Source organism: Triturus cristatus, chromosome 5_1 (assembly GCF_964204655.1).
Source record: "Triturus cristatus chromosome 5_1, aTriCri1.1, whole genome shotgun sequence".
Lineage (NCBI taxonomy): Eukaryota > Metazoa > Chordata > Amphibia > Caudata > Salamandridae > Triturus > Triturus cristatus.
Genome location: NC_140587.1, coordinates 257712548 through 257736230, shown reverse-complemented (window position 1 = coordinate 257736230; position 23683 = coordinate 257712548). Strand labels below are relative to the sequence as shown.

The 23683-nt window shown below is 44.6% G+C and overlaps 1 protein-coding gene across 1 annotated transcript in view; it reads left to right on the top strand.

Annotated features, from left to right (window-relative positions):
- Positions 1 to 23683, top strand: part of TG (thyroglobulin) — a 660241-nt gene that overhangs the window by 180536 nt on the left and 456022 nt on the right. Inside the window, exons 18-21 of the mRNA XM_085604890.1 lie at positions 8306 to 8460; positions 9442 to 9598; positions 17058 to 17273; positions 22404 to 22553. Coding sequence (XP_085461016.1) covers positions 8306 to 8460; positions 9442 to 9598; positions 17058 to 17273; positions 22404 to 22553 — 678 coding nt within the window. The remainder of the gene's footprint in view (positions 1 to 8305; positions 8461 to 9441; positions 9599 to 17057; positions 17274 to 22403; positions 22554 to 23683) is intronic.

Here is a 23683-nt window from a genome sequence, read left to right as displayed (position 1 = left end):
AATTGATTGAAAACAGCTGTACCATTGATGCACGCTTTCTTAGTCTGAGATAATTATAATCGCACACTGGGCCACCATTTGTTAAACATATTGAATATGACACCCCGTGGTGTCCTCGCATGACCACACTGGGCGATGGTCTCCAGATGTTTGTACGTTTTCTATAGAAGGACCAGAGCGCTGTACGTCCATGGCGTGGAGAGGGAAGTAAAGAGTGTGGGTGTGGTGGGAAAGCTTATATTCTTGTAAGTTACAAGTTGTAAGCCCTGATAGCATGGGTCAAGGGGCAATGAGTAAAAGGGGGCCTTGGCAAACTATGGAGGTTTTGTGGCTGTTTCCAGTGACAGAATAGATCTGTGTTAGATCGTCCACAATTGGATATTTTGCACTTTTTTTGTTAAAAGGTAATTCACAAACTACTAATATTTCCATTTTTAAATGGTACCTCCCGCTTGTAGAAATAAAATGCAAAACATTATAGGTGGACATAAGTTCACTTGGAGGTGAAAGGGCAAACATACGCTCTGTGCGAACTCCCGATCGTCCATGATGCAACGTAAAGGCTGCAGACAGCACGTACCCAGCACTGAATTTGGCCAAGACTACCTGACAGACAGCTGAGGCACACACTTAAAAAACCCAGCCCGGCCGCCTGCCGAAAGCCTCAGTGACCAGGGCAGCACTACACCAACTGGCAGGCAGCTGATGATCTCGCGGTAGCCTAAGTACTTAAAAAAGTAAATTTTTTGCAGATTAGCATTTAAAAACTCTGGCACACACTGTCTAACTGACACTTACTTGTGAGCCATGGCAATTTGGGTTTACAGGCCAGCCGCCTGCGTCCTTAAGGTCCTGGCCTGTCCCTCCCTCGGCAAACGTGCGTCGGCCACCCGGGCTCAGACTCCTCACTTAGGCGCCTCAGCAGCAGGAACAGCTAAGCTGCACGGTGTGGGCTCCAGCAGCCGCCGGGGCCCGTTGGGTTGAGCCCAGCGGTTGCGGGTCATTATTAATTTACCACGCACGGCGCTGCAATGATTTGCCGCACTCTTAGCCAAGCAGGCTTCCCACAAAAGTGACGTCCTGCAGCACGCGCCTATTGGACACTGCCTCCTGCCATCTGAATTAATGCAGCGCCGCCGCTCCGGAAATCTCCTTTTAGCAATACAATGTGGCAACCAGTGAATTAGCAGCAACTACCCAGCCTCCAAGCCTGTCTGGAGCAGCACGCTGCCATTCTTATATTTTAGTGAGCACTACCAGCACTACTGCAGCTTGACAGCAAGGCAGGTGCTGTGCCTGTTATGCGTGACTTCGCATTTCAGTGAGGTTAATGCGGACCACGGCATTGAAATGTGTTAGTCTAACGCCTGAAGCGTGATACTTGGCAGAGCTGATCAACAGAACCCATATTTCCTGGTCTACGTAGCTAGCCCCCTGAAACTCTTTGTCCTACCGGTAATTTAATTGAAACAATCAGTTTGAAATAGATTACTACGGCTTTATCCCTTAAAGCGAGCACTGGAAATACTAATTTAAAACCACTCTCTCCCATAGATTTGGGCTGACTGGCATCTTAAATAGTGGATGAGCTGGCTAACAGGGCATAACACAACAAAACTGTCAAAGCATAATGGTACATAACAACCACCGTACAACACAGTGCAGTAATGGAGGACAAAAACACAACAGCCCAAAAACCATGCAACACTTCACCACCACAACTAAATGCGGCACAACAAATATGCACATTCATCATTGTGACGTATTACCACCTCCAGAAATCTGCTTTCATAATACAGATGTCAACGGTGGTGGCTACAAAGCTGCCTTACTTTGCACCAACGACATGTAAAGGCACCAGCCCAAAATGCTTTATGATTCCTACATAAGTGTATCTGCTGAAATTGATTGTATTGTGCATGGTGCGTATGTTGGTATGTTTCTGGAGATTTTATTTCCAAATTTGAATCTGATGAATGACACCTGGGCACCGGTTAGGAAGATATGTTGTAAAACAATAAAGCTTGTAAATGTGCACTCTATATTTGAAAGAACAGCATATTGTATGTAGTAAGAAAGGATACAGGTGCTTGATATGGGCGTTTAGGGATGCCCTGGTGGGCATACTAATGCCAAGATCTTCTTGTAAATACTTCCAATGAGGCAGCAACAGCCAGCATCGGGCTCACACCAGCATTTACCAGTGGTTTTAATTACTTGACAAACACACTGTTCAATTATACCTATACTGCACTTTAGAGCTGCCTTTATAACCCTGCTTTTGATGAATATGCCAAGCACAATGCTAAAATGTGTAGTAAAACACGCCAAGTAGCAAAACTGCACCAGTATTATGCCTCGGAGATCAACAGCTCTGACATCCAATAGCATGCAGTGTCAGTGCCCTGGCACGTCCCAGCATTCTAAATCTAATGCATTTTTTTTTACTTGTAGTTGGTAGCCTATAATACCGACTAAAACAGTCTCGTGCACAATTACGTGCAGAAATATAAAATGGCACTTTTTTAACCAGTAGTAAGGTATGAGGTCAGTTGAAGTGGTGTTAGCTGTTAGCAATATTTCAAGAAAAGATATTTGGGCCTTTCCTGTTGGTGTTCTTGAGAGTGGAACGTGTTAATCACCTGAAATTGGGCTTGTTGTTTCCTTATAGGGTTTGGACAACCCTAAATCTGGAGGAATAGATGCATGGTATTGTTTCCAATATTGCTCAATATAGTGTAATGCAGTCAAACAGTCAATACACAGTGGCAATTCAGGTTCTGCTGAATTTTTCATACTGGATCCTAAGGCACTGATATAGAGTTTGGTAGACAGGGTACTCCATCAAAAACGATAATTCATTCTATTGGGAGTCAGCGGAATTACAGTGTTTCTCAGGAAATAACCTTATGCTGTCTCTGCCAGCAGAAACCTGTGAGTGACTGCCCATCAGAGATTGGACTATTGGTCAATGTACCTCTGACCATCCGCCTATTTAGGGCAGAAGTTCCGACATACTTTTTCCTGCTTGGGCCAACTGAAGAACGCCTGGTGGTCATGAAGAGGAAACCAAAGAAAGAACCTCTAGACACTAGGAGAAATCTCCCAGTTTGTCAGAAACAATTGGTTTTTTTTTCAGTGACTTCCACTTTGGGAGTTTATTTTTGAAAACCTAAAAGCTTTGCTGAGTGGCCGGATTAAACATGGCACCCACTCGGCAAAGTTTCAGTGCCTTCAGCAGAGGTGCCTCATTGGTGGCTTTCCTGGAAACACTAAGAACTCCACCTACCTTGCAGAGAACTCTAAGTATGATGGTTGGCCTTCTGCCAGGCCAGCAGAGTACATCCCTTCAGTGCCCTGGTGGACTCGTGGGCCATCTGTCATACTGTAAATAAGGATATAAATAAGGCGCTCCGACAGCTCCATAGTGTTCATAAGGGATTCGGCAAGACTTTCCCCTTCTTCAGATCCACCAACAATTCGCTTCCAAAGCTCTTACTCCTGGTTTAATCTTTAGTCTATGGACAGCTCAGCAACTATTAACAGATTAAAGGCAGCTCAATGATAACCAGCAAATTGTCTCATAGATGACCTGGTGCGGTAGAGCTGGAGACTAGAAAAGTTAATAAGTCACCTGTCAGGTTTATAGGGCTTCTATCAGCTGGCAGCATACAAAGCAGCTACGAATGCCAGCGCTTGTATCACTAACTGGATTCAGACCCTTGATACTGATTCAGTTTATTACTCACTTTGTTTTCTTCGTTTCTTCTTTCTCTTTCCCTTTCTTCCCCCCTCCCTCATTGCCTCCCTCCCTCCTTCCCTCCCTCCCTCCTTCTTTCTTTCTTATGTATTTTGTTTCTTTCTTTCTTTTAAAAAAACAACTTTTTATTAGGAAACAAAATCGACATCTTATATCGTTGACATCATAATCAAGAGGCAGTACTCAAATCTAACAAGTATACACGTCTACAGAGGACAATTACACATTAAGGAATACCAAACACTTAGGGAGATACGGTTAGGTCACGATCCTGCACTGGCGTTGGCGGGGCGCATATGTCTCCCCTATAAGCATTCCATGGGACATCATCTTAAAAAGAGCTGCTCTACCCAACATGGAGAGTGGCAAAGATTTCCAGGTCTTTATGTCTTTTTTCAGTCTTGGCATGGAGGGTAGGAGGTTGCGAGTGAAGCGGCTCAAGGCACTTAGTGAGATGTAGATGCCTAAGTATTGAAAGCCATTAGATACTATCTGAAGTGGGAAGTTCCTCGGAAGGACAGGGGGCTCTCCCTGCAAGGCATAGAGAACCGATTTTGTCAAATTCACCGTGAACCCGGAATACCTTCCAAACACTGCCAAAACATCGAATAAAGATATCAAAGAAGCCCTCGGTGACGTCAGGCACAGCAGGATATCATCCACATACAAGGATATCTTATCTTCCCAATCCATTGACCAATGCATTCTGTGAATCACCGGATTTCTACAGATCCACGCCACCAGAGGCTCCAGGGCTGAAGCAAATAAGAGCGGGGATAAAGGACACCCCTGCCGCGTGCCCATATTCAATTGAAATGTCTTTGAAATGCGATTATTCACCACTACCTGGGCCATTGGCTCTGAGTATAGTAGCCTGACCCAAATCACAACGCTCAGACCAAAGCCCATTTTGGCCAGCACCGCAAAGAGATATGGCCATTCCACCATGTCAAATGCCATGGTGGCTCCAAGGAGACCAACACTGCCGGTTCTTGGATAGTAGCTGCTCTGCCCAGTACGCCATGCACCCTACGTAGATTCAACGCCGTGTTGCGATGGGGCATGAAACTGGATTGGTCAGGATGTACCAGACTATTTATCACTTTTACAAGCCGGTTCGCCAACAACTTTGCGAGATTCTTACGCTCCACGTTAAGTAAGGATATTGGTTTATATGAAGTACAACTAGTTTTGGGTTTCCCTGCTTTGTGAATGGCTATTATGTTAGCTATTCTTTTGTCTATGGGAGCGCACCTTTTTCCCGACTGTCTTCAAACATCGAGCGGAGATATGGGGCTATTTTATCTGGTCGGAGCTTGTAGAGTTCAATTGGCAGACCATTAGGACCTGAGGCTTTCCCGGACTTAATTGCCCGTATCGTCTGGGCTACCTCTTCATTTGAGAACTCGGACTCAAGATATTCCCTGTTTTCATCGGACAATTCAGGGAGTGAAATGTCCCAGAGCAGTGAACAATTCTCTTCCAGTGAGTATTTCCCACCTGTACTGTATATCATTTGATAGTGGGCAGCAAATTGGTCCGCGATGTTCTGTGGGTCTGTGATAGCCCCAGTCCCTTCTACATGGAGCTCAGGCACCAGGCGACCAGCCCCTTCCCTCTTATCCAACCATGCGATTAGTTTCCCTGCCTTGTCTCTGTGCTCATAGATTCTGTTTTGGGTTTCCCTTCCCTGGGCCCTGGCCCTATCCGTCGCTATGGCCTTGAACTCATCTTGTTTTAACTGCAAGAGATGTAACTTCTCAGGAGTAACCGCTATCTCTAACTCGTTCTCCAGTCTCAGTATTTCATCTTCAACCAGTGTCAACTCTTTCCGTTGCTCTTTTTTCTTTCTTGCTTTCGAAGAGAGAGCCTGCCCTTGAATCACCGTTTTGTAGGCTTCCCACAGCGACTGAGCGGACTCCACCGTACCCTCATTTTCAAGGAAATAGTGATCTGTTTCCTGGATTATGTTCTTTCGAATGCTTCGGTCTCGGAGGTACCATGGGTTGATGGTAGCTATCTTGCCTGCTTTCTTCTGGCCAAGCACCATATGTGTCCAGATCGGCGAATGATCCGAAATACCTCTGCCCAGATGCCGTATTTCCCGAATGTCAAGTGCCAGTACAGCCGGTACAAGTACATAGTCGATCCGCGAGATTTCTTTCTTTCTTAATTACTTTCTTTCTTTCCCAGAAATGCACCATAAGTGGTACAAAAGATGTGAAAGAATGTAAATCGCAGGCTGGAGGTAGTGAAACGTTCTTAGTTAATCACACTATTGAAATTTCAAGGGAGATGGCAGTTGTAATAATGCACTCATGGAGGAATAGGGGAGGCATATTATTGGCAGGGCATGTATGGTGATCAGATATTGCATACCACATTACTGAACAGATAACTTTTTAGAGCAACTTTTAAGACTGCTCAGGAGGAGCAGGAAGGTTTGGCGGTGGAGAAGGAGTTTCGGTGATAAGGACCCAACAGTTTGAAAACCCAAAATCTGGAGGTGGCGCACTGCATTGTAGATGATGTCAGTAGGGTTTGGCTGGCTAATATGAAATTAAGAGTGATAGTCTGTTGGAAGGTTGTTGATGAATGTGAGCACTACTATGGGTACCATATAGATGGCTCTATTCTTGGCATCTGGTGACGGTATATGGAGGTGGAGTGATGCTGAGAGAGATTAAAGAGTTTGCAGTCATGAAGTTGAGGGTGTTACCCATCAGGGCGTAAGACTAGATAGAGATGCGACAAGCAACCTGATGGAATAACCAATTCCACACCATGGAGTGGAACAGTGCTGAAAGGTAACAGTAGTCGGATCTTACGGATGGTGGGCAGTTGCTGTTGTGCTGCTGATGCAGGGTTTCAGCTGCCTGCCTGCGCCATCATGGAGCATACCGAACGGAGCACCCTTGTTCCTGGCTAATTGAGTGATAAATAGTGATTCTGGAGGAAAGAGGCTCATTAGAAAGAAGGGAGGGAGCATTTCCTGCTGGAAAGTGAAGGAGTTCCATTTTCAATGAGTTTAGCATCAAAGATTGTAGTGCAAAGCGTTTGGAGTTCAGGCGTGAGGGTTGGAAAGGAGAAGAAGATTTTGATATCGTCAGCAGAGAGGTGATGTGAGAAGCCTAAGGAGGAGAAGGTGTCACCCGGGAGTGATAATAAAAGCGGGTCAAGTACTGATCCTTTTGGATCACTCACTGAGAGAGAGCTAGAAACAGGTGACACTGTAGGAGCCGTCGGAGAGGTAAGACGGAAAACAGTTAATGCATGGGCTCCAGCGAGAAAGATAGACCACTGGCTCAAATGCTTCTTTCTTAGTGGCGGCTTGACACAGGGTAGGTCCCGCTCCTCCAGGAGCTCTAGTAGCAGCTCCTTTTTTGCTAATACGCAAGCGTCTCGGACGTCAGGACTGGGGCAATTATCCCCCTCCATTTAGGTGAATCCAGAAGGTATATTGTTTATCTGCTAATGATGGACTACATTGAGAGTCCAAACTATCGGGCACGGCACTTTACAGACATGCACTGACACCGTCCCTACTTGAGTCGATGAGGAGCCCTTGGTCCTGACGAAATGCCAAGATCCCCGGGACTATAATAGGCATGAAACATGTTGACCCCCTTAACTGCACATAAACTAATTGGAACTCGAGAGGCTGACATTCCCCCCTCTCTAGCCACGACTTTACCGTCCTTTGTTTTTACTATAGCATAGTAACCCAGCCAATAAAGGAATCCTGTGGGATCCCTATTGCTATTTTTATTCTGCACTTACTCTTTCCCACCTCTACTCATATTACTCTCTACACATATGCCCCTACACCCCTCAGACTGCACATCAGTGAAAAGAAAAGACCTCCGGTAAAGAGCCCCCAGCTGGGCCCGTTTCCCATTGGAGCGCCGGCCCAACGAGGAGCTGCCTGATGATGAAGCATGACACCTCTCAGGGTGTGTGAAGGCCCTTGCTCCTAAAAGGAGATATGCCGCCCTCTATCCTTCTGATATCTGGCATATCATTCCACTTTGCCCCCATCCGCATCTCCTTTCCCTGTCTCCTCTAGGAACTGCATACCCTTGTTCTCGCCATTCAAATGTCTCTTTGCCACATTTGACATTTAATGTCAATCTCAGAGCATGAAACTTTTTTTTAAAAATTGCAGAAATCATTGATGAGTTAAGTTCTAGCTATCGATATGTCAAACAGAATGCAACTTTTAATAACTGGTACTGCTGCTATCTACTACACATTGCCTGTTCTAGTTCTGAAATGCCTATTAAATCAATACATGTTAATTATTGTTAGTCGAGCAATAATTACTTCACACTGGCAAAACCATCACTTGATGTGTGCGTGTGAGTGATCCACTGAGGTGACTAATACATTTAAAAAATACAGAGCGGGCTTTTGTTATGAGGAGACAGAGTATTTGTTTTTGATTACAATTCTTGTGGATTTGAAGAAGATAAAATTAAATGCAATAGTTCAAACAATGGCACTGTATTGTAACTTAGAAAGAGTGATATATTTTTCTTTCACCAGAACTCCAGTTGCATCAAACAGTCAAAGTTCAAACAAACTTTCAGCTCCTGCTACCCGCTACCAAGGCCTGCAACTCTGGCTACTCAGGACTACTGCAGGCGTTCCAGACCTTTGTGCTCGATGACCTGAAAGCCCGCGGACTTTGTCATATCAAGGTATTTCACCTATGTGTGTAGATGGAAAAAAATTGTGAAACTCCTCCTGCTGGACTTTTGTTCATGGAAGTTAATGATTTTAAGTGGTGAAAGATGCATGGCCTGGATACCAATGACTTCGATAACACAGGCTACATTGTAGGTTCCCCTAGTTCGCCTTCTCTCCCAGAGGAGGACTGGTGGTAGCAGGTGGGGTGCACCTGCACCCAATTTTGAGGACTGAGGCTTATTTTTCATGATCAGCTTTTGAGCCACAGCAAGAGAGAAAAGGAGAAAATGGAGATAGAAGGAGGAAGGGAAATATAGGAAAATCGTGACATAGGGAGAACCCAGGGATGGAAAATAACCTATGAGAGTGAGATAAGGAGACAGGAAATGCAGGGTGGTGGAAGAAAGAGGGTGGCATAAACAGTCGGCAGCCTTGATGTTCTTCAGCCACAGCATTTGGTGAGGCTGATCGGGACCCTGAGAAAAACTTTGGGCCTTTGCATTTTTGTTTACATACTAAGCACTCAGGCAACAATCATGTTTGTCATTGAGCCCAGCATTCATATCGTCCACTACTCTGACCAACAGTCTACCCTTGACTTCCCCCCAGTAATTGTATTTTTCCAGGGGCCATGACCCCAAGCAGAACCCTATTGCTATTGAGCTTGGATCATGCACTACAAATACCAACACATATATACATACAAACATACATACATACATACATGCACATAACTCCATTTCCACTTCTGACATCCTGAGAACAGTTTTACATGCAGTAGGTTGTGCATAAAGTGTTACATGCCAATGCAGTGATACGTCAGTTTCAATACTAATTAAATCACAGGCCCAGTGTGGCACATCGGTCAGTGAAATGCTTTCATATTGGCTGCATGTAGCATTGTACATGCAGTGGTAAAAATGTTTCAATGTATTGTGCGTGAGCTCATTTATTTGAGTTGAATGTAGTGACAAGTGGTCTTCTGGTTCCAGGTCACTTCTTTGGGAAGCACCAAAGTCATTCCATTTTGTGATGACTCTTCAATATCCGTCGAGTGTCTTGGATCTGAAAAACTGATCGTGAAAGTTACCTGGCGATCTCAGCTTGAAGATATTCCAACGGCGGACCTACCAGATCTACATGATATTGGTGAGAATTTATTATTTTCTTCTCCTGACGTTTTCCTTTCCAATGGACTTAATATTGGTGTCAGACGTCAGGAACTGATTTCTAGTCAAACCTCATAGTAATCAGTATTCATCCCACCCAATAAATACCAAATCTTAAGTATGATCATTATCTCCAGCCCCTCTGGGACACTCATAATCAAGGTGAAAATTTGAAGCCAGTTTTCCAGGTTGTGGGGCAACCAGAGCTTTCTGAGAAGTACCCGTGGAGGGTCCAGCCATTTACCTTGATGCTGCCGACCCGTAGGTACTATTGAGGTCCAGTTGGGCAACTAGTTACTCTATTTTGACTTTTACCTTGGCAGTGATGGGGGAAATCACTTACTGCTTACTTAGAGGTTGTACTAGGTTTAACACAAAGATACAGTATGACTGAAAAACAAGACCGGACTGGTCGTACAGACGATGTTAAACTGTATCACAGATCACCATGGGCCCGATTCACAGAACTAACTATAGACAAAATCCTAAACTTACTACCATTTTGGTATTCACAGAAGGCACTTACTCATTTTGGTATTCACAGAAGGCACTTACTCATTTCGATGTTCACAGAAGTTAGTAGTCCTAACTTTAGGACTCCTAAATGCCTTCTGTGAATACCGAAAGTCTTAAAGTTAGGATTTTTCTCAGTTTAGGAGTAGTAGAGTTAGGAGTCCTAACTTTACTACTCCTAAACTGAGAAAAATCCTAACTTTAAGACTTTCGGTATTCACAGAAGGCATTTATGAGCCCTAAAGTTAGGAGTCCTAACTTTACTACTCCTAAACTGAGAAAAATCCTAACTTTAAGACTTTCGGTAACGTGCCATTACCGAATGTGTGTTTGTGATTGGCTCAAAAGAAGGAGCACATGGTAGCGTGGAAAAACAAAACAGGAACTGGAAAGTCACATCAGCATGCGGCCTGTATCCGTGACGTCACAGTGTCTGATACAAGCGGACAATAATAACGGACTGAAATCAAAAGCTTAATTTCGCGAATCCACTTCAACTTTAATCAGATGCAGATGCCTGTGGCACCCTGTGAATTCTCTCTTCGCTTCTGCTCGATATTTGCGTTGATTGTACTGCGTTTTCTTAGAAAGCAAGAATAATGTTACACATGGTTCATTTAGATACACACAGATTAAACCACAGCCAGAGTTCATTCCCAGCACATCCCAGGTGCTCATTCTGCTGCTGAGAGATAAACAGATATCTCCATGCCCAACAATCACGATTTGTGACGCTGCCATGTCTGTCCTCGGCATCAAAGACGGATGTTGGAAATCAAACTCCAGCTGGAAGACAGAGAAGAGACCCACTGGGTGCCAATCACACTGCCAATGCCCCACCTGAAGTAAGCCGAAGTGAACCGAGGTCGAGACGACAGCACAATAAACTTGTCAATTGCAACACAGCCGGCCTCTGCTTATCACAGCCAACAGCCCTGTTTGAGAAGCACGGATAATGTGAAAAAGATGATAGACAAGCATTTGTAATGCATTAGGCCTCCAAATTTATGTGAGTCCTATTGCATTGCAACTTGGCATCATGTACCAAGGGAGGGAGGACGAGGGGGGAGAATGCACGGACATCGGTAGGGAGGGCGAGGAGCAGAAGGCATGGACAACGGGAGGGTGAGTGGGCAAGGAGAGGAGAAGGCATGGACAACGGGACAGAGGGCGGGGAGGGGGCACCAAAACAGGTTGTGTTGCGCGATTCTAGACCCCACATCATCACCCCATGTTGTTTGAAAAGCTGCGTAAACGCTACGTGTGCCCCTCTACACACTACACATTTACCTGGTCCCTCTCCTGCGGCGGGCTCCGGCTCCAAAAGAAATAGTACACGCCCTGTGTACCAACCAAGTAAATGGGCCAGTAGCCATGGGAGGATACAAATGACGACATGGCTGTACTAAGGAGGGACTTACAAGCCTCATAATGAATCAGTAGACAGCATTTACAAAGGACAAACACACAAGCCAATGAAAAATAAGGGCGGTGGTGTGGGTGAAGCTTTTCTCCATACTGAACTACCACAGCTCTTCGCAGAGCAGCGCTTGCGCGCTGGCTCACTCTCAACCTAAAAATGTAGGGTGAGCATCATATCCACCAACAAATGGTTCACTCTTAGAACTGACACGCCAATTAAACCCTTTAACAAAAAATGTGTAAGGCCCAGTCGAAGAAGACAACATTTGCTGCAAAAGACGAAGGAGGAGCTTAGACAAAGCCATCAAAAGAGTAAAAAAAAATGCTACATCACACACTTTTATTTAAAACCACGGTCTTTTTCAATATCTAACAATAACTTACTGACTTCCTCATCTTCCTCGCATGCATATTTACCAAATTTCACAATTCTCGTGTCAATGCCCTGAAGTGCCTCATTAACTCCACCGCCGGCCAAACTCTGCTCTTACAATCAACCACAAGCTCAATCCAAGCCGTGCGCCCCACTGAGGCCCTAACCCTGGCTCTCAAAACAAAAGCATGATACACTCCTTCTGCACCATGCATGCTGTTCCCCCCACTAGCGATGAACCTAACCAACATGATCAACGCATTCCTCCTACTGACAGCACTGTCCCATGCTTTCTGACACTCCAAACTTGCCTTTGCCTCATAAATCAAAGCGGTTACAAAGGGTGGGGACATGCACTTCTTCCTTATCTGCAAAATTCTACTCCTTCTTTCTTAAAATAGAATCTCAAAGGCCTCTTCTTGGCACACCTGGACTATTGTAATATCATCTAATGTGTTCTACCCAAGAAGCCCACTGCCATGCTCCACAGGGGTGTACAAAATGGTGTCATAATTTCTCAGGAAATTTCACAAAATTGGATGAACATTTTGCCATATTACACTGTTGTTGCAAAATGTATTTTGCTGCTATCATGCGTCACATTATTACCTGATCGTGTACCTTGAGTAAAATACTTCATGAGACTGGTTCGAGCAGAAAGTGCCTCTTAGGGAGATACTTTCTGCATGAAGCAGTCTCCTGCTGGTATCTTGTGACAATTTTTGATTTTTACATAAGATATGCACTTGGGTATAGAAATTACACAAAATCACTCAATGTGAAATTTTGATGAATTTCATGAAACATGATTACAATTTAAGCCAGCCCTAACCCAAAGACTTGAGAACCAGTTAGCCAGAATGTACTCTCATTCCAGAAAGCCAGACAACATCAAACCCATCTTTGCTGCTCTTCACTGGCTCCTGTGCCCTGTTTTCAAGTGAGCATCTCCTGATGCATTGACTGTGTGATTATGGGAAGTTGACATGGGTCATTCCAAGTAGCTGGTGTCTCTGGGCCTGTAATTACCAGGTTCACAATCATTGGACCCAGTAACTCCAGGCTTGGAAACACTGGCAGGGACAGGGGCAGCACTACAGGGGGAGAATACAGGTCTCCCCCAGTCAGGGCCAGGCATTACCTGGCTCCCGTCCCCTGTGCCTAAGCCCCATCAGCAATGCTGGGTGTGAGTATGAACCCAATCATATTCAAAGTCGCAGGCCAGAGGCAGTCAGGGCCTCCATCCATCCTAATTACTTTACTAGGGATCTGACTACGCTACCCAAGAAGACCAGATCTTACTGGGTTGTGAGTACATCGCTCACCAACCTGGTCTCCCTTCTACCTAAGAGCTTACAGCTGCAATGCCGAGGGCCCTGCAAAAGGAGGAAGATATGGGCCACTTCGAGAGCCGGGGGTTGATGGTGCCTCTTCACCCCAAACCACTGGTCCATGAGCTAGAACAACCATATGCTGAAAGCACCGCCCTGAGGATCCAGGGCACCCCTGCCTTTCAGAGCACTACACGTGGGAGCATTCAATGCTGCTCCTGGAGTCACCATATCTTCCCTGGCCTGCCCTGACCCCAGCCCTGTTTCTACCTCCACAACCATCAGCCTTCCACTGACATTTTTCGACGGAAATGTCAGCAGATTTGTCTTTGGAATCATGGCAAAACCACCTGAAAAGGACAGGTATTCCTGGGTCCGTTTGACTATTCCTTATTCCAGGGACAACGCTTGTAATTGGCAAACTATTGCGCATGCAAACCGACTAGAATCGGCGCCCCGGTATCTTCGCCTCAAAATTCAGTCAACTCATAATGATGGGTTTGGTACATATCAGGCTCAAAGTTTAAGCATCGCATATCATTCAAGTGTGCTGAAGCAAGGTTCCTGCATACCTGTAGATATTGACACCGTTCTATATCCCTATCAGGGCCAATAATAGATGTCGCCCTAAGGGCAATTCTGGCTGGTATTCGCCTGCTTGTTGTAATGCCAAAAGGGTCTTAATCAATGCAGTTAAACTTAAGGACGGTGATCTGATTTGCATTGCTAGGAAATCCTATAGAGGTGCCATCTCTAGGGCAAAGATAGAGCGGGAGAACCAGTTTTGGTGTGACCTGAAACTGGCAAGCTCCGCTAGGGACTCGAAGGGTTTTTGGGGATTGATTAGAGCCAGAGATAAACCTGTGGACTCGCTCATAACTTGTAATATCCCTGAGGCCTCATGGTTCAACCACTTCTCCTCTCTATATAATGTAGCAATGGGCATTGGGGAAGTCCCTATTGATGCTCCTTTATCAGTTCTCCGTGAGCTGAGTACAGACTCTAAGTTTACGGTCAAGGAAGTGGTGGACGCAATTAAGTGTCTTGTCCCTAACAAAGCTGCGGGGCTGGATGGCTTACCAGGGGACCTGTTACGCATCAACCCGATAGAATGGGGGAAACTTATTGCTTCGCTATTAAATGCTAGCTTTTCAGATGCAGTTTTCCCAGAATCCTGGAGGGGCACTGAAGTCGCCCCGATCTTCCAGAAAGGGTCTCGGGACGACCCAGCAAATTATCGCCCCATAAGTTTATTAGACTCCACGCAGAAGGTGGCAGGAAAGGTGGTCCTGGGGAGGGTTGTACAGTGGGCAGAGGAGAAAGGTATCCTCGATTTTCAGGCAGGTTTTAGAACGGGTACTGGGACTATCGAGCAAACATTCCGGTTGTTGATGCTCTTCTGGAAAGTGGTTGTACTGGGCAAAGGCAGTCTGTATCTGGCATTTATAGATTTGCGGACTGCCTTTGACCTGGTCCCTAGTAGCCATCTCTGGAGGGTGCTATCTGGGCTGGGTTTGCCCCCATATTTATTGTCCCTGTTAATCAAAATGCATGCTGAAAATTTTGCGCAGATCAGGTGGGGAAACCAGGGTCAAAAAACATCACGAATACCTGTAAATAGAGGTGTCCGTCAGGGATGCGTTCTAGCCCCCACTCTGTTTTCATTGTATGTTAACAGAGTGGTGGATCACCTTTTACAAATCCCTTCAGATGCCCCATCGTTGGCAGGCAGGAGGGTACCTACCCTTCTGTTCGCAGACGATACCCTACTGATCTCTAAGACCCCGGTAGGGCTACAGAACCTTCTAACCAGCTTCCAGTCTTTCTGTGATTTTAGGGGATTGGAAATTAACACTGGTAAGACCAAGTATCTGGTTCTGAATCCCCCTAAGAAAATTGGTAGGCCACCCTTACTAAAATCAGTTCCCCTAGAAAGGGTAAAAGAATTTGATTATTTAGGAATTCGCCTCTGTGACACTATGAGATGGAATTGCCACCTCCACAAGATGCTATTGAATCACAAGAGGGTGGTGGGGGCATTACTCAAAGAGCAACGGGCCTCCTCCCTCAAACCAATTGCCCCGGTACTTGATATCTATAGGGCAAGAGGCGTGAGTGCGGCGCTTTATGGGGCGGAACTTTGGGGTGTGCAAAACGTGGATCAGTTGTCCTGCTCTGAAAACAAATTTCACAAGGACCTAATGGGGCTCCCATATAGCACTCCAACCTTACCATTATTGCTTGATATGGGTAGTTGGCCCATTAGCGATCAGGCAAGGATGCGCCCTCTTCTTCTTTGGGCTCGCATTTGGAGAGTCCCCGCACTGGCCAGCTACGCAGACGGCTTAAAAGAGATTTTATCGATGCCTGGCTGGTCCAAAATTAGTTGGTTGAGGGAAGTCAAGCGACTATTGGTAGAATTGGGGATAGAAGAAGCTTGGCAGTTAAGAATTGCTCCCCCCAAGTCTGTCCTGAAGAAACTGTATTGGAGATGGGTGGTAGACGGGCGAAATACTAATTTTAAGCAATGCAGGTCCACTACAGAATTCCTATTAGTGAAAGAGGTCTCTTTTTGCGAGCCCTATCTCGATATGATATCAAAATCTAGAGATAGGGCATTGTATTTTAAATTTAGAGTAGGATTACTTCCTCTGGGTGAACTAACTGTTAGGTGGAAGGCCCCAGCCCAGACTACTTCTTTTTGCCCACATTGCATGTCAAGGTTAGAGTCAGTTCCCCACTTCCTATTCGAATGCCCTGCCTATGAAGCTACATGTCGCAGGTGGTTGAAACCTCTTTGCAGAGAGTTAGGTACCAGACACTATAGGGAGGCCTTGCGAATTTTGAAAACGGACTCGCGGCCCCTATTTGCTTGCGGCCTGGCGAAGTTTCTAAGCTGGGCTTGGTCGATTAGAATAAATAGGCTTTTGTATCTTGTTTAATACTGGTTTTACTATGTATCCTTTTTATGTTATTTATTGGTGCCTTCGTATTATGAATTGTATGTATCTTTAACGTTTTTAAAAATGTGTTTGTATATGTACTGCTTTTTAAGACATGTCTTTTGTCGAAATAAAGCCTTTCTACTACTACTACTATATCCCTATCTGAGATTTACACTCAACGTCTGATTATCAGATCGACTGATGATCCCTTAAGAGACCACAGTGGCAGATCTGTATGTGTGTGAAATGGGTGGTATGTCCTTGACCCAAAGTTAAGAGCTAGGTCCAACCACATGAATTTCAAATAACTTGAATCCTGAACATTTTAGACTCACCTTGAACTGAGATTGTCTAGAAACATGGGTCCTGCCGAAAAATATCAGGCTTGGTTTACCATCCTGCACAATCGGATGCTAATTTCCCCCCTGACCTTCAAATAATGTCATATGCCTGCTCAAGTAACAGAAAAGGAAATGTAGCAATATGCAAGCATCCCTAATATTTACATGCATTATTAACTAATTGGTATACTTTTAACATTTTGATATTACTTTTTGTGTTATTGTTAATTAATATTTTATTTCTGTTATTTTATGACTTTTAGGAGTAGTTTAGCATATATATAATGTAATCCTTTCCCTTAAGAAAAACCTTTCATCAGTAATACACTCATATTACTCTTGAACCCCATTCTTAATTGTTCGTGTAGGAAGGTCCCAGTGATATAAAAAAAGGTTAATTATGTACATGAAGACAAACTACCAGTAAATGTTATTTCATTTCATTCATTATAAATATATACTGTTTTCATTCTAACTCAGTTGGAAAGTCATTAAGATGTTCGCTTTCTTACAGAGCATGCAGTTGCGGGTGAAGGTCTTGCTGGTCGCTTTGTGGCGATGATCAGGAGTGGTGACTATCTTCTTAATGTGGATTCCAAGCAGTTGCCGGCAGATGTGTCCATAGACTTTCCTCAAGATGCCGATTTCAGTCTCTCACCGTTGATTCAACTGGGATGCATGAAAGGGTTCCGAAAAATGTACGACCTGCAAAGAAAGCCTACAGGATGCGGTATGTTTTTTGTAGAAAACCGATTCAGAGCGGATCCATGAGTTACACAACACAACTAAGACCTCAAAGCAATCTTAAGAGATCAAATTATTTACTGGTCAGTTCAAAATATTCTATTTACACTGAAAAAATGTCCATCTATTTACCTCACAGTTTAATGACTGTTGGACATCAGAGTGAAACAGAGATACTTAGGGCCTGATTAATAATTTGTAGGAGGGTTACTCCATCACAAACGTGACAGATATTACGAACGCCTCTTCACAAGTGTCATAGGATATGATGCACTTGTAATAAGGCAGATGGGATATCCACCACATTTGTGACAGACTAACACTCCCACCAAACTCTCAATTGGGCCCTTAGTTGGATTTGCTTTTTCTAAAATACCAATCAATGGCAAAGCAAATAGGTCTCACCGTTTTTAAAGAAGCAATGATGTTGACATTTTCTCACCCTTCAAAAGCTGCAATCAGCCCTTTCCTGATATAGACAGCCGCTTCTTTGGCTGGTACTTAAAGGCCCACAGAGGTTGAGGTAGTGTTGGTAGGGTAAGTTAGTTAGGATAGGATTGGTAGGTTAGGTCTGCCATGCATGGCAAATAGGTTAAGTATGCCATTTCTGATGTCATAGAACATGAGTGATATAATATGTGAGGTTATACGCAGTGCATGGCGTGGGCTCAAGTTACAGTTAGCTCCTCTCAACCTTTTACAGTAATAAATCCTTTTTTAGACATCTCGCTTAAAATTCACAGCATTGTCAATAAGAATACGTTCTGCTTTTAATTAAGCACTCATTTTGCTCATAGATGAGTATTTTGTATGCCTGTCAGTGTTTTCCTTAATATTAAAAAAATAACAATAATAACCATAATACTGTAAAATGGCCTCCTTGCTGAGCAGAATCCATTAGCAGAATTACTTCGTACCTTCAAAGAAAAGTGTTGTGTTATCATGGCAGAAGATGAGGTTTGTGCCAGTTGTAAGTGGTGAACTTAAAAGACATACAGAGCAAAATATCACATAGTAGATTTGACAAAGGGCCTTGAGGGTTCTTTACAAAAGCCTGCGAGCTGCAGGAAAAAGATATAAATCCAAAATAATATAAAAGCAAGCAAAAAAGAAATGAACATGCAAAGGCAACTCCTGAATGGACGGTGATTCTTTTATGATACGCTTTGGCCTTGAAAACAACAGGTAGCAAAGCTGTAAGTCAGTAATTAAGATATTGCTGTGCTAACAAAGTAAATACATCAAAGGGGCAGGGAGTCATGCGTGGATGCGCGAATAATTTTAAAAAAAACAGCGTTGGGATTGGTAGGCAACCATGCTCCTCTGGCCAATCACTACGCGGCAAGGCAGCGTTGTGATTGGTTTTGAGCGTCCTGGTTTGACGCTCAACCAGTGAATGGGGGTCTGGGCATGTTCTTCATGCAGGTTGTAATGCAGCCTCCATGGAGAATGGGGAAAGTGCGCATGACTGGTATGGGCGGCACCAGAGGGCTGACCAAACAGCCATGTGCACTTAGGAGTGGACAAACCACTCCTCTCCTGCCCTGCTCCAAAAGCAGAGCAGCCCCGCCCACCCGCCCATCTGCAAAGCTGTACAAACATAAAATGATAATAACTGAAAGTTATCATTTTATATTTCCTCTTCTCGCATTGGTTGAAGTCAGTGGGACGACGCTCCTCCACCATAGTGACGGAGCCTCCACTGTCTTTATACTTCTTTCTGATGTATTGATGACAAACTGGCATTTGATGGCTCATCTCTCTTTTACTTCAGTATGTGGAAACAAAGTAGAAAAACATATGTTGTCAAAACTAACGCTGCAAAACCTAATATAGCCAAAATCTTGACTTTAAATAAGCATCTCCAAACAAAAATATACCTTATTCCAGTATTGACTGTGTGCACCCAAATATACAAGGACTGGAGTCAGAATAGTTAAAAAAAAAAAATGTGGCAAGTGAGTTTAAATGGATTTAAGAATTAAATAGAGGTCGGAAAATGTGTAGGAGTTTGTGTGTGTAGCTCGAGATTTTTTCTTTGTGTTTTTCAAAAGATGTTTTTTCCTGCCAATGTTTTCAGACCCTCAGTGAGCACGAGGACATATTAATATTCCCAGGCTTCACTCATCGGGAACAAACTTTAAGAGCTCACAAAGTACATAATCTCTCCTGAAGCTACTTACCCTGATAGAATAACACACTTGAGAGTGCCCTGGAGCAGTGACTCAGATGGAGGGCCTCAGGCCAAGTACTTGAGTGCTGTGCTCCATCTGAGTTACTCAATCTAAAGGGGAAGCATGCTCTTGAAAACCTATCTTTGTTTTTGAAGCATCAGTGGTATTATATTTACTGTGCAGCCTCTTATAGAAGCATCCATATTCTCACCTCTAACTGGACACAGAATGGAGGACAAACGGGTCCAGATGTTGGAAAAAGGGCAAGGGCAAATATGTAAGAGCAGCATAAAGGGCAATTGACACAGGCAGGAGGTGGAGATGCTGTGGAAGAGCAAAACGGTTGTGATTGGAAGCAGGCAGGTGGGCAATGTCCAGAAGTAATGAGACAAAGGGCAATGTGCAGATGAAAGGGACCAGTTTACAATATGCAGAAGTAAGGGGACAGTGGGCAGTGTGCAGAAGTAAGGGGACATTGGGCAATGTGAAAAAGTAAGGGGACATTGGGCAATGTGAAGAGGTAAGGGGACATTGGGCAATGTGAAGAGGTAAGAGGAAATTGGGCAATGTGAAAAAGTAAGGGGACATTGGGCAATGTGAAGAAGTAAGGGGACATTGGGCAATGTGAAGAGGTAAGGCGACAAAGGGCTGATGGAGAGATAGGGGAGAAGGAGCGCATAGAAAGGGGGAGAAAGTAATAGGAGAAGAGGGCACAGAGAAAGGCAGAAACAAAGAAATAATTCAGAGGGTGCAGCTGACGTTGAGCAGGTGGCAGGATGGAGAGAGTAAACACAGAAGAGTGCAGGCAGTAACAGGGTGAAGGAGTACAGGTGAACGGCAGGAGGATGGTATGAAGTATAGGCTTAGGCACTTGAGGAGACATACTGGTGAGGTAAAGGAATATGAGTCTGCCCATTGCATTAAAAATTAAGGGGAGGGACCCCCAAGAGGCTGAGACAACATAGCGTATTTATGTACTTGTTTATTTATTTATCAGTCTTAAATAGCATGAGTCAGACCCAAGGGTGACTGAGTAAGTAAATTCAAAACGGGGTACGGAGTTCCTCAGATACAGGAAAAATACAAGAGAAGGAGATGGGAACCAAGAGGGGGACCAGGGTTAGTCACCAATTGGTTGAAGAAAAATAAATAAAATAAAGGGGAGGGCCAGGGGAGTGCCCTTGGCGGAACTAGAGCTCTCACACACCCAGCGAGCTAGGTGTCATGCTTCATCATATGAGCACTGCCCCTCGTCAAGTCGGCGCTGCAATCCTTGACGGGCTCCCGTAACCGGGGCTCTTTGTCGGGGATCTTTTGTTCCTGCCGATATGTGCTTGGGGTGAGGGGCCTAGTGTGATGAATGTAGTAGGAAATGAAGGTGTTTAAAAAAGGTTAGTCAGTCCTAATCATGTTTTTTATTCTGAAGGTAGACTACCCTATTAAAAAGTGGTGTAGAGTGGCTAAGTCATAGAGTTAAGGTATCTAGACGTGAAGCCCTACTCTAAAGGATCAACATGTTTCTTGCCAAAATTGTCTGGAGGATCAGGGCAATTCATCAGGATCAAAGGCTGTCTACATAAAAGTGGTAATGTGGACTCTACATACCACGTCCTAGGTTGCTGCCCTAGTATAGTGACTAGATAAGCTAGCAACGGTGCTGGCGGAAATGAAGGACACCGATTGGGTCCAACGTCAAGGAACGTTAAATCCCGTAGACCTACCCGAATCGCCACCCCGGTTCCTGGCGGTTCGGGTAGGTCTACGGTTACGGGAGCCCGTCAAGGATTGCAGCGCCGACTTGACGAGGGGCAGTGCTCATATGATGAAGCATGACACCTAGCTCGCTGGGTGTGTGAGAGCTCTAGTTCCGCCAAGGGCACTCCCCTGGCCCTCCCCTTTATTTTATTTATTTTTCTTCAACCAATTGGTGACTAACCCTGGTCCCCCTCTTGGTTCCCATCTCCTTCTCTTGTATTTTTCCTGTATCTGAGGAACTCCGTACCCCGTTTTGAATTTAGGTATCTGGGGCATGTACGCTGGACCTCCTTAAATATAGCCCCTCGTCCCTCCCTTTGGATTATTGACTGAGTAAGTAAACATAGTGCAAGTATCACAATTGCAAACAAAGATGCAGTTTTACTCAGTAGCTGCCGCCACAGGTAAGAGTGGTGGGGTGGGGCAGGGCGGCCGGGTCGGGGCGTCACGTAGATCGACAAACAAAGGAGATAAGTTAAATTACATTATTTTTTAAACCACTTAACTTGCGAGTCGGCGATGTGGCGAGAGCAAGGTAAGTGGTTTTGTTTCTTATTTATTTACTTTTACTGATACCATGGTATGTTGACTTGCCCGACCCCCACCCTACCCACCTCGCCGCTCTCACCTGTGCCGGCCGCCACTGATTTACTTCTAGGGAATTCAGTTGTTCACAAAACAATCTAAGCATTTTTGTGAGTAGCTGTAAACTAGTCCAGGCGTAAGTGTGATTCAACTGTGAATTTCCAGAAATGAGCTCTGCTTATGCATCAATAAATTCTTTGTGATAACAAAATGTTCTTTTCTGTGAGTAAGCATACCTTAATCACCTACATTCCTAAGTAAGTCACATATAAGGCTGGAGTAAGACCCAGCTGCTCACAGGAAAAGCTTTGGGAATTGGTCCAATAGCTTTTAGGAGCCTATTCTGTAGTCTAATCATTCTCACTGAAAAAGGAGACCTTACTTGCAACTGTTACAAGCACTTTAGAAACCTATTGGTGTGCATGTGGTGTACGTATGGTGCTGTGACGTGAGAGGAGTGTGTACGATAATGCTCAGGTTTCTGTGCATGTACGTTCCAAAGATCGGTGAGTACAAGAGAGTGGATTCTGGACATCATGCTTTAGAAAAAGTAAAGATGAAGCTGGGTCCTGGTTTGATGGCACTATTTCCTTTATTTGCAGTCCCTTGTCCTCCTGGAAGTTACTTCCAAGATGAGGCGTGCATTCCATGTCCCCGTGGTTTCTACCAAGAGCGAGCCGGAAGCGTGGCCTGCACCATGTGCCCTTCAGATAAGAGTACCATCACCGTGGGCGCCTACAAAGATTCTTACTGTGAGTATTATTCATGACTTAGGCAACAATAGCGAAAGAATGCAAAGACATTCTAAATACCTGACAAGCATCCCAGGATCCCAACAAAGAGGATGACTTGGGCTATTTCCTGAAGCCTGGTGAGATGCTGCTGCTGGGGCTTTAGGATGGACTCTGGGGCCCATCCATAGACTGTGATGGCAATGAAAGAGGTCTAAGGAAAGAAGTTCATGTTTAACCAATCATGTCAACACAGAGATGTATGCATTGCTTGGTGTCAGGAAGTAATGTTGTTGGTGAGGTGGCAGGATGTGCTCTCAGTCGAGCCGCAGCATACAGGCATTTATTCTACCACTACCAAGGGGTTGGAGCAGACTGGTTCATGTTGGATAAGGTGAGACTACAGGAGTAGGGCTCTAGAAAGGAACATTGGCACTATATGTACGTTGTTCTGTCAAATTAGGCCTAAACACAGTGGTCGAAGAGTGAATTGGATGTAACAGCAGATGTTTACCTCTTTACATTGTTCTTGATGCATTAAGAAGCATTGATTCTGCATTTACATTGACCTGGAACCTGAGACTGGGGGAATGGATCTGTGACGTAGCAGGTCAGGGGCAATATACAGAAAACGCATTGGCAAAGCCAGTCGGTCTGACTTTATTATAGTAATGATGAAAGCGATTGGTATGATGTGGAGATAACATATTTGTGCCGAATACAACTGCATCAGAAAGGAGATAATCGGTGGTGCTCCACCCAAGAAGAAAGAGCAGAGACTTACTGGTGCAGCTGTTCTGCCTGCCATGGCGGAGAGAAACCTCTGACGAATGGTGGTAAGCAACTCGCTGCAAAGTTGGTGAAGAAGTGTGAAGAGTCTAAGACAGTGATGAGGGACTAATACAGGGCAGCACAAATAATACTATTTGTATCACCGTACAAGTGTATTATGTGAAGAACAAGATGAACCTTGGTTACGGTGTGTGCTTCATAGTGTGGTAAACATGCTACTTGCTTATTTGTGGATAGCATGTGAGGAAGTAGATGCTGCTAATAAATAAGAATATTGCCTTCTGCTCTGAATGCGTGTGTGCGATAAAGCATTGAATGTGACAAAATGAATGGTTGGGCTCTTAAGGGGTAAAGTAATC